The sequence below is a fragment of the Haliaeetus leucocephalus genome, unplaced genomic scaffold (assembly GCF_000737465.1).
Source record: "Haliaeetus leucocephalus isolate CR32 unplaced genomic scaffold, Haliaeetus_leucocephalus-4.0 Scaffold277, whole genome shotgun sequence".
NCBI lineage: Eukaryota > Metazoa > Chordata > Aves > Accipitriformes > Accipitridae > Haliaeetus > Haliaeetus leucocephalus.
Window position 1 is genome coordinate 155,576 of NW_010972713.1, and position 10,420 is coordinate 165,995.

Below are 10,420 nucleotides of genomic sequence, written 5' to 3' on the forward strand. Positions count from 1 at the left end.
GGGCCCGCCGGGTAGGCGGTCGGCGGCGGCGGCGGCTGAGGAGTTCCAGCCTCGTAGAAGGTGCAGGGATAGGCGTTAAAAAGAAACCTGGAGGAAGCAGTGCGGGTTTGGCGGGCTGGCCTCAAAATGGTAGCTTCGTGACCTGAGCAGGCGGTTTCATTAACTGCATTCCTAGCAGTGGTTGTGTTAAGGATGTCCAGGGTTGCTATGAATAGGAGTTGGCAATTTGCGAGCGTTATTAAGCAGGTTGGAGACATTAAGCGAGTGCTTTTCTTGAACAAGATGAAATGGGGGTAATCTGCCTAGTGTAGACTACACTTACGCTTATAGTCAGGTGGGTAGTTACTCAGACTCGTCAGAGACTTACCGCCATGAGAGGCAAAGCAGTTGCCTGGATTGAGTGTTGCAGTGTGGTGAGCAGCCTCTCTTAAAGCAAGCTGGTGTTGCAGTCTTCCCATTTTTCTGCTGAAGAATGTGGTTTTGTATACAGTAATCAGCTTGCCATCGCTCCAGTTTTATACCTGTGTGACTTAAAATTAGTTGAATTGCACTACTATAAAACTGAAGTAATGCTGTTACTCTGCACTGTGGTGTTGTCTGCTTAAAAATAACCAATAAGCATTTAAAAAACAATTGGTTTTGAATAATATTTGGTTTTGTTATGTACAGAATGACAGCTGTTCCAGTACTGCAGGTGCTGGTCAACAATTTCAGAACTGGAAGATGAGAGCGGAACAAGCTAAGAAAGTTGAATTTGTAAGGACTGCAGAAAAGCTCAAAACTCAGTAAGTTAAACACTTCATCATAAGTATATTTTCGTGCTGTTCTGGAGGTAACATAACTCAAGGTGAGAATTTATGGTAACAAAACCTTTAGGCTAAGGTTTCCTTTTTAGGAGCTCAGGCATATTATTGTGGCTGTTACAGTAGTTCAGGATAGGCTCATGAGCTCCAAAATGCCCTGTTGTTCTAGTTACCATTTGGACTTCAGTCAGTCATTTTCTTTAGTAAGCTATTGCTGTGCTAGATGCACAAAAAAGAAAGTGCACGTGGCATAATTGAGTTTTCAGTTTTCCTACTCAGCTGTTCTTACCCTTCTAAGGACCTAAAGCCCTTAAGACATACCAACAAAAGGGGAGTTGCAGCAGCATTACAACAGCTTAATCAGAGAAGACTGAAAGCACTTCATCTAGAGTATCTAGGCCACTGCTTTGGAAAATGGGGGTTCAAGACAGCTCAGGCACAGAAGTGATTTAAATCTGTTTCACCACATCTTGAGTAAGTCCTGTAACAACTACACTGGCAGCTGAGAAAACAGGGAGTTTTGTTCTTGAATGGATGACCTTTATGAGGAAGAGCTGACATAGCCACCTGGCTGAAGGAAGGGTTTGTAGTTGTGAATCCTGAAAGAACAGTGACACTTAAGTGTCATAGCAGTGTTCTGCGCTGAGTGACTGAACCAGCTCTTCCTTGGTTATCCTGGGTTGTGGCTCAAAAATTGACTACTGGGTAATGTAAATGTTCCCAAGCAACTTCAAACAAGGCATGCCATTTAACTATGGCACACTGTCCTTCTGTAGTTGTGCTCTGAAAGCTTCTAGTGCACTGTATGGGGAGATTTAGTACTTGGGTCTGGTCTGGGAACACCAGTGGACAGCAAAACATTTAAACTGTGGACCATAAACTGTACCATATAGGGGTTTGAACCACATAGCAGCAATAGTCTGCTGAAGAACGAAGCTGCTACTGACAAAGAGTTTCTGGGGCTGTTGGTAGTGTTGCTTAATGTTGGGAATCCTACCAGATATTTTTGTACTCTGTGGCACCAGTGTCCTGCTTTCTAACCTCTAATGTGCTGGCACCAAACCTCACCGATATGCTCAGGACTGCAGTATCTGCAGTCCTTTTGCATGGGCTTTTTCTCTAGGTCAGACCCTAGTATACTGCCTGGTTGTAGTAAGGCAAAGCACATCCCACTCTGAGTTGTGCTCTAAAGCTTCTGACCTTATTAGGAAAGCAGAAGTCACCTATAGCTCTCTGTACTATACATAGTATAGTATAAGGTAGCAGCTTTAGTATCTTAAGTTATTTAAATGCTAATGAATTTGAATCTTCAGTTGCAGTAGTACTGTTACTGGTGTTAAGGCTGAGGGAATGTACTCGTTTTGTCTGTGCTGGGGCTCCATCTATGCGTGCAGCTGCGTTAATGCAGCCTGTGCCTGTCTGTGCGCTTTCCAATGAAAATTGGCATGAGGCTTCCTGATAGTGAGCATACAGATAAAATTTCAGGTGTGAGCCACTGCCTGTCAGCGAGGTAATTTCCATGTTAACTTCTTTCTCTTGTTCAAGTTCTTGGGTTACTTTGGTGTGTAGTCTTACAACTGCAGAAAGATTTTCCTTGAAACAGCTGTAGGAACAAACTAGTGATTTGTATAAAATCTAAGACAGTCCTGGTGACACAGCCTCAGCTGGATACTACCCTTGGAAAACCTTAGGGCTTTGTGAAGTATTCATGTCTTACTCAGTGTGGTAACCTTTTTTTTGCAGGCTTGCAAATATAGAAAAAGAAAAAATTGGACATCTTTACAATAGGAAGAGTGATTTCAGGGTAGAATACAGCACACTAGAGGAACTGGAACGTAGCATGACTGTCAGCAGGAAAACTGAAAGTAAGTGGTGGTTTTGGGTTTTTTTTTGTTTGCTTTGGTTTTTTTTTTACTCTACTGTTTGTTTAAATGCTTTAATAATCAGTAGTACAGAGGGATTAGTTCAGGTGGAAGGTAGATGCTGATAAAAGTGTGGTATTTCACCATGTCTACTGTTTGTAAAGAAGACTTCCACAATTCACTTGCAAAATTCAGAAGCATAAACATTTGGGGCCTTCTGTGTTATTAACTGTTTTCTTTTAATCTTGAATGTATCAGATACCACCCACAACAACTTGAGGGGAAAGTTACTGTTCTAGAAACTTGGAATCAATTTTGTGTGTCTATTGCAAAATCTAATGTAGCCTAGCTAAGGTACAATAAATATATACTTAACTGCAACATAAGTTTTCTCAGACTGATTGCTGCCTTTAAATACACTTTTAAAGAGTTTTGCATTTTTTTAAATTTGTGGGTAATGAATATTCATAGTCTAAATAGTGGTGTGAGATGGTACACAGTCTGTCCTACAATATCTGTTCCACTTATGGACTAATTAATTACTTCGGGGGGAAAAGTGACTCCCTGGTCACAGTACCTAGATTCTTTCAAAAGTAATCAGATAAATCATGCTATGCCTTCTGATACAGAAGATCAGTAAGTTGAAGAAGGGAAAGGGCATGTAGAGACAACTAAAAATACACTTACCTTACAAATTTGGATGTGTTTTAATTAAGGAAATTTATCATATCCTTTACATCTTGCAGTCCTTAAGAAATGTAAATATTTCCGAGGAACGACTAAGCTAAAAAGTTCAGAAAATTTTCCAGGGTAAGAAGGGAGCATGGAAGTATGGGTGGAGATACTGTTGTGAGATAATAAAGAGGACAAAGATGAGAGGTGTAAGGCACTACATGTGAGATGTGAAGGAGTCTTGGAGTAAGATCATTTAGGGTGTGTATGAGAACCCCCAGGCCTCCCACTTACTATGTTCAGGTCTTTCAGCATATCTGTGTGCTTTTACATTTTCTGTGGTCTCAGCAGGAATCACTAGGGTCATGTCTTAGCTACTTTTTGTTACATTTAGGTTTTGGACTCTGTTATCCCTTCCTTAAACCAAATCTTTTAGTACAGAAGATATAGCTCCTTAGTACCTAAGATGTATCCAGAATTTCATCCTCATCAGTATTGTATTTATGGACTCATGAGGAGCCAAGTGGTAACAAAGCAAATAAGTGTATGCGTGCTTGGAGTACACAAAACCACTTATTCTACTTCAGTTAACTACACTGAAGTAGTACATTCACATATGCTTTCCATGTTTGTTTTCTCTTAACTGCTGAGTTTTCTGAGGCCTAGGTCAGAGTCTCCCTCAAAATTCTGGAGCAGGTGTCATCTGCATAGGCAATATTCTCCAAACTCCAGTTACCTGATAAAAGGTTTGAGTGGGAAAAAAACAAACAAACAACTGATTTAATCTAGATATGACTATCCTGTTGACCCCTTTAGAAATAAGAGCTACTAATTTTAAAATCTGTTGACGCTGTGTGGGGAGATACATGGCCCATGCAGTCAGCTACATGCAGTTACAGTCATGCTTAGTATTATGGCAGTTTCTTATGATCAAACAGAATTTGTGTTCCTGCTTAGACAAAATCCACAGTTTATTTTGGACACTTCATTGCTCTTGTTATTGTATTGAATTTAATGCACAAAGAAACTGTTGGAACTATGAGCACCTTATTTTGTTTAACAGAAGCTAAAATCCTGCAGCAGCTATCAAAAATACAAAATAATGTGAAGAGACTTCAGCAGCAATTAAAAGATGTGAAGCCTACACCAGAATGTAAGTTGTCATGACAGATTTAAAAACTGTTTTGTCTATAGACAGGTTTCTTGTGTAGTTGGGCTTGTGATTCTCCTGCAGACTTGGGATACTCCTTCTCCAGTCTGTCTGCTTTTCCAGGAATCTGGATAGGGAAGAATACAGAAATGTAAGAAATGTTGAAAGATCGTGCAATTCTGTGTGGAAACAGAGAAACTTGCCCTGTCTTAGAAGTGGTGTGGGTTTGTTTCTTCAGGCTGTTAAAAGCCAGGTATTTTCTGTATGTACCTCCTTGCCTTATGTAAAAGAAAGTTAGTATTGTAGTGCCATTTAGATGTAACTCCCTTTCTTCTGGTAAGAGGTCACAGAGTAGGGTCTACAGGGACTCATTTCTAGCCATCCACATGGCTTGAAGTGTAAGGCAGAATATTCTATAGAAGATGCTGAAACAACTCATTGAGTTTGGATGTTTTGAAACTTTTGGGAAATTGGTTCTTTTAGTGCCTTTCTCGTGTGATACTCTACCAGCTCGTGTGGAGTTCAGGTTGAAGCCCTCCTACTAGCTGATGGCTCTCTGATGCTAGATAAAATGCATCTCCTTCATTTATTCAGTGTCTAGTCTATAAAAATGCATTATCTTCTTAAGCTGTCAGCAAAGATACCAGGAACTAACAAGGCATGAAAGCTGAACTACGAGTTTTAGATGATATAACTGTACCAATTTAGTTTATTATTTTTTAAAGACAGGTTAGTTGAACTATGTGTTCAATATGTGTCCATAGAGATGGTGTGCTGGTTTAAAACAGATTCTAAAATTTTTTTCTACCATTGCAAAATAGATCTTCTCTAGACAGCTGTCTTACTGTCTTTCTCCACATCAGGACTACAGCATGCTGACAGTACAGCATAAAATCTTACTTTGATGTTTCTTTGTCAGCTTTGTAAAAGTAGTGACCTGTAGGTTAAATAGGGTTGCTAAAGCCTGGTATAAATGAAGCACACTCAAATCTTTCTTAAGTTTCTAACTGCATTGTTACAAAAATCAAAAGTGGAAACTCTTTAGGACAAGGCCATCTTACTCTGTGAATCAGTTGAAGGTTACTTTGAGACTTGTTTAATGGAAATAAACATTTATACTGGGATCTGCTTCCAGTTAGCTAAATCACTGTGAAATCACACCTTTTGAATAAATGAGAGTCTGTCTTTTAAGGCTGTTTGAGATGGAAATGCATGCTTTTTTTGTATGCTGAAATAAAAGTGTTCCAGAAGTCTCTACAAGTGCCTACGTTTCTGGATAGTGCTGAATTACTGGTAAATACTGTAGACTTCTTAAGTGAGATATGCTCTTTTCTTCTTTTCCTTTAGTTGTTGACAAGCTCAAGGAAATGATGGAAGAAGTTGAAAATGCAATCAATGCTTTTAAAGAGGAACAGAGGCAAATGTATGTTTATACATGCTTCAGCTACAAGAAAAAGTGCTTTCATAAAACACAATGAAAACTTTGCATTAATCAAGTAAACTATTCTTTTAATTTACTCTTTTGCTTGTGATTCCTGTGGTATGTAAATCAAAACTCAAGCTATCAATGTTAGAATCTTCATAAACAGCCTTTTAAAGAGGCTGTTTATATAGCTATTGCAGTGATGCAATGTAACAATGATTTGCCTATGAAAAGGCTTTTTGGAGAAAGGCTGCAGAAGAGATGCGATTGTGGGAGTCTTGTTGTTACTGTTTTTTTAAGTGGGTGGGGTTTTTTTTCCCTTTCTCTCTACTGGTGTTAGGAGGGGATTGAGTTAATTGTTTGAGTGCCATAAATGTGTGCTTTCACTAAAAGGGTAACTTAATTCTGACTGTGTAGTGCTTTATTATGGGATCATTACAACCATGCTGTCATCTGTGTTACCATTTCAGTTCTTAATCTTTGAAGAATAGCTTTTTTGTGGCATTGAACAATTCCAAAATTCATTTTCAGTGAATGAACAATGAATACTGGATTTTTTTTCTTACATTTCAGTGTTTATTCTCTTTCCAGATATGAACAGCTTTTGAAGGAGGAAAAAACTGCCATCAATGAGCTCAGTGTCTTTGAGAGAAAAGTGGAACTGTGGGCATTAGGCAGTTCAATAACAGAAAAAGTTTCGAAATTACCGTCAGCCAGGGTCTCAGTTGGTAAAACACTAGAAAATCATCTACCTGAAGAAGTAGTAGAGTTTGAAAGATTTCTTCAGCGAACAGGAGGGCGGCAAGGAGGCTGGGATGATTATGATCATCAAAATTTTCTGAAAGTATGGACAAAACACAAAGGAAGGCTACCTTATGTGGATGAAGCCCTTGAGTATCTCTGTGGAAGAACAAAAGAAGATATTGAACAGCATGACAAATGGTATCAAGAATTTCTAATTTTACAGAAAAGAAAGAAAGAGGTAAAATAATCCCTCTAGGGCTTTTGTAGCTTTAAGAAAAAGTACTTATTTTTAAAATGCATGCACTTCTTATTTTTGTATTTGTCTCTCTGGTGGTAGTGCTAGGTGGATTTCTGATATAGGTGACGATATATAACTGAACTCTTCAGCATCTTCAACTTGCCAGAAATACTTTGTCTTGAAGAATTACCAGTAAGCGTAGGCCTAACAATGCACTGAAGTGGGCCGTGTATTGCCAAAGTATATAATAAATGCCTTTGATGGCAGTGGTCCAGCAAGTTAGATGCCAATGCCAGATCAGTAAGTGATCCTATCTGAAACTGCAGTGCTTGTTGTATCTGTCCCTAAGAAAGTCTATTCCACTGTATAGGCAATATACCTATGCCATACTGACACAGAGAATTAAGATTACTTCAAAAACTATCCCTCTGAATAATAAAAGATACATTGACATAAAAACTGAATTATAAAATAGTAGGTGGAATTTTTAGTTTGAAGAAAAAAAAAATTAAGACCTGAAATATGTTCGCATTAAAAAAGCGTATTACACAAACATTCATAACTACCCAAAGTTAATATGAATGGCATAACGTAAATAATCTTAGCAGGCATGTATTAACCTGCTATGTGTGATCCATAAAATGGGGGGGGGGGGACACCCCAAAAAAAAAAACCCCAAAACCTGTGAGAAAGCAGACATAGTTGCTTCTTGGCCACAGGTTCCACCTTTAGTAGACTTTTAATTCCTATCTGCATTTTGTATCCTTGGAGCGTATGTTTTCATCAGACAATCAATGGGAATGTGGAAAACTTTCACGAAAACCTTATTTTCTTTCCCCTGCTGTTCTCTTGCAGTCAATTAAGAAGTGGAAAGAAAAGCAGCAGCAAGAAAAAGAAGGAAATTTGAAGGAGAAAGAGAAATCGGGAAAAATGCTCAAGGAAGAATGGCTACAGCATGAAGAAGCTCAGAAGCAAAAAGCAGAGGAAAGAAAAAGACAACAAGCAGCAATTGAAGCATGGAAGAAACAGAAAGCAATAGCATTTGCAATGGAAAAAGCATCACAACTAAAACTAGAAAAAGAGAAGGTGAAAAGGCAAAAAGAACGCCAGCATCAATGCCACATGAAGTTACTGTTGGAAAGGTATACCTTGCAGAAGAAAGAAAAGGAGGAACTTGAAAAGCTTGAAAAGGAAAAGAGGGAGGAAGCTGAAAAGGAGGAAAGGAAGAGAATTGCTGCAGAAGAAATTACTAAGTTTCAAGAGGATGTACGTAATTATATCTCCATTTATGCATGTTGTTGTTTTAAATTCGCCTACTTCCTCCTACAATAGAATCTGTTAAACACTTTTAAAATCCAAGTTTCATTAATTTAAATCTATTTTTGATTCACTATGAATAACAGCATCTGTTACATACAAGAAACAGCATGAAACTTTTAGACAAAGATGTTCCTTTTCCTCACTATCTAAGTTCTACAGAAGATTCAAGCCCATATTTCTTTCTACATATAGAAGTGGTTTTATTTACTTCAATGTGAAAATGTTTGGGGAAAACCAGCTTGGGCTGCCTTGCTCTCCATGCTATAGAAAATGTCAGAAGACCTGATTGTTGTATGCAGATATGAAATAAAGCAATGTTTGAATATCCTGCAGGTTTCAGTATGTGTAAGATCAAGTTAGATCCCATATCAGTGTAAATCTGATTACTGGAGAACTGCTATTATTGTCAGCATTCACACTAGAGTTCACTTTTATAAACAGAGATTAAACTATTACAATCCATGTTTTTTCAAAACTGTGTAATTATAATTTGTTTGTGCAGGACAAGCTATAGCAAGTAGCTACCTAGTATAACTTTATTCTGTACTATGATGAAATAATATCAAAACAAAAACTGTGAAAAGGCTGCATATATGTTTTGATACCATATGTTTTACTTCCAAAGAAAAGTTTGCTTTTCCTTCATCATGTGTTTCAGGATCTACATAAACTGAAGCTAAGGAGTCTACAAAAACAAGCTAAAGAAGTAGAGAAACGAGAAAAAGAAAAAAGGCTAGCAAAGTTAAGAGAGAAGGTAACTTACCTTTGTTTTAATCTGAGGTGTGTGCAGCTTGGTTGTTTAAACGACCTTTCTCCTCATTGATCTAAAAAGCAATTATTTTTACTTATGTAAATGGTTGATAAAGGAAAAATAAGTAAGTCAGGCTTGTTATCAGGAGACAAAAATGTAGCAGGCATAGTTGTTCTTGTGTTTAAAAAAAAAGGGGGGGGGGCTAGGGAACACAAGAGAATTTATTTAACTCCCAGCAGTGCTTATTCTGGGTATAGCCTACAGCTCATACAAATGAGCTGCAATATGGGTGGCGTGTTTTATTTTTTAAATGGCTTTCTACCATTAGCTAAATAAGCAGGCTGGCTTTCAGAAGAGTTTGGGGAACGCCGTCTGGGTTCTTGGAGTCTCTAACCTTTTAAATTACTAAAATTTAATGAGAGCAAGCAGTTGTTGCCCCTTTTACTGATTTCCTGTTTCTCCCATTTTCTGTGACGGTGGGGAGGGAAAAGTCTCTTTCGGGCTACCAGCTGTGTGTTGTTTTTGTGTTGGTTTGTTGGGGTTTTTTTGTGGGTGGTTTTTTGTTGTGGGGTTTTTTTTGTTTTTTTTTTTTTCACTCTGCACCCATCCACATGATGGAGACCTAATGAGTGTATGTAACTTGCTCTGCGGTCAATGAAAACGACCAATGTGTGTGTGTTTGTCTGTTTCCCTCCGAGGTCGAGACTCGGGTAACCAGAGAGCTGACCAGGCTGTGCAGACCTACCGAGGGCTGCTGGGAGGAACGTGCAAGAGAGGTCGCAGCGGCAGCCTCAGAACCGCTTTTACGTGTTCCTCGTCGGTAAGGAGGAGAACGACGGAGGCAGGGCATGACAAAAATACAGTTTATGTGTGAGCTCTTTACGCTTTTTTTTTTTTTGGCCTTGTTTTTAGAGCTCCCCCGGTCTGGAGACAAGGGCTGTAGAGGACAAGCAGCCGCCTGTCCCTGTCGCAGGATGATGACTTCGCGGCCAGCAGTCCTGCGGGGCTGTCACAAAATGTGTTTGACGCAGTGACGTGTGTTACCTTTGCCTTTTGTGAGTGTCGGCTTTGAAGCGTCGTCCGTCGGACTGGCGGCGTGCGTTCCCGTTCGCATTAAAAGCGCGTTTCCCCGCCGGCAGCGGAGCAACGCGCGGCCACCGACCCTCTCGCGGGGCCCGGGCGCGGCGGCTCCCGCTGACGTCGCCGCGGAGGGGGCGGGGCGGCGGCCGCGCGTGACGCAGTCCGGGCGCGCCGGGCGTGGGCAGCGGCAAGATGGAGGCGGCGGCGGCGGAGGAGCTGTCGTCCTCGGGGGAGGCGGAGCGGCTGGACTTCCTGCGGGAGCGGCATGTGCGCTTCTTCCAGCGCTGCCTGCAGCTCCTGCCCGAGCGCTACTCCTCGCTGGAGACCAGCAGGTAGCGGGCCGGGCTCCTCGGGCTGCGGGCGGGCGGGCCGGCCGC

At 40.3% G+C, this 10,420-nt stretch overlaps 1 protein-coding gene across 1 annotated transcript in view; it reads left to right on the forward strand.

Moving 5' to 3' along the window:
• CCDC112 (coiled-coil domain containing 112) overlaps positions 1–10,420 on the forward strand; it is a 29,192-nt gene that overhangs the window by 1,405 nt on the left and 17,367 nt on the right. Inside the window, exons 3-10 of the mRNA XM_010569858.1 lie at positions 670–785; positions 2,547–2,668; positions 4,401–4,490; positions 5,835–5,910; positions 6,502–6,892; positions 7,748–8,158; positions 8,871–8,966; positions 9,662–10,018. Coding sequence (XP_010568160.1) covers positions 670–785; positions 2,547–2,668; positions 4,401–4,490; positions 5,835–5,910; positions 6,502–6,892; positions 7,748–8,158; positions 8,871–8,966; positions 9,662–9,787 — 1,428 coding nt within the window. The 3' untranslated portion in view covers positions 9,788–10,018. The remainder of the gene's footprint in view (positions 1–669; positions 786–2,546; positions 2,669–4,400; positions 4,491–5,834; positions 5,911–6,501; positions 6,893–7,747; positions 8,159–8,870; positions 8,967–9,661; positions 10,019–10,420) is intronic.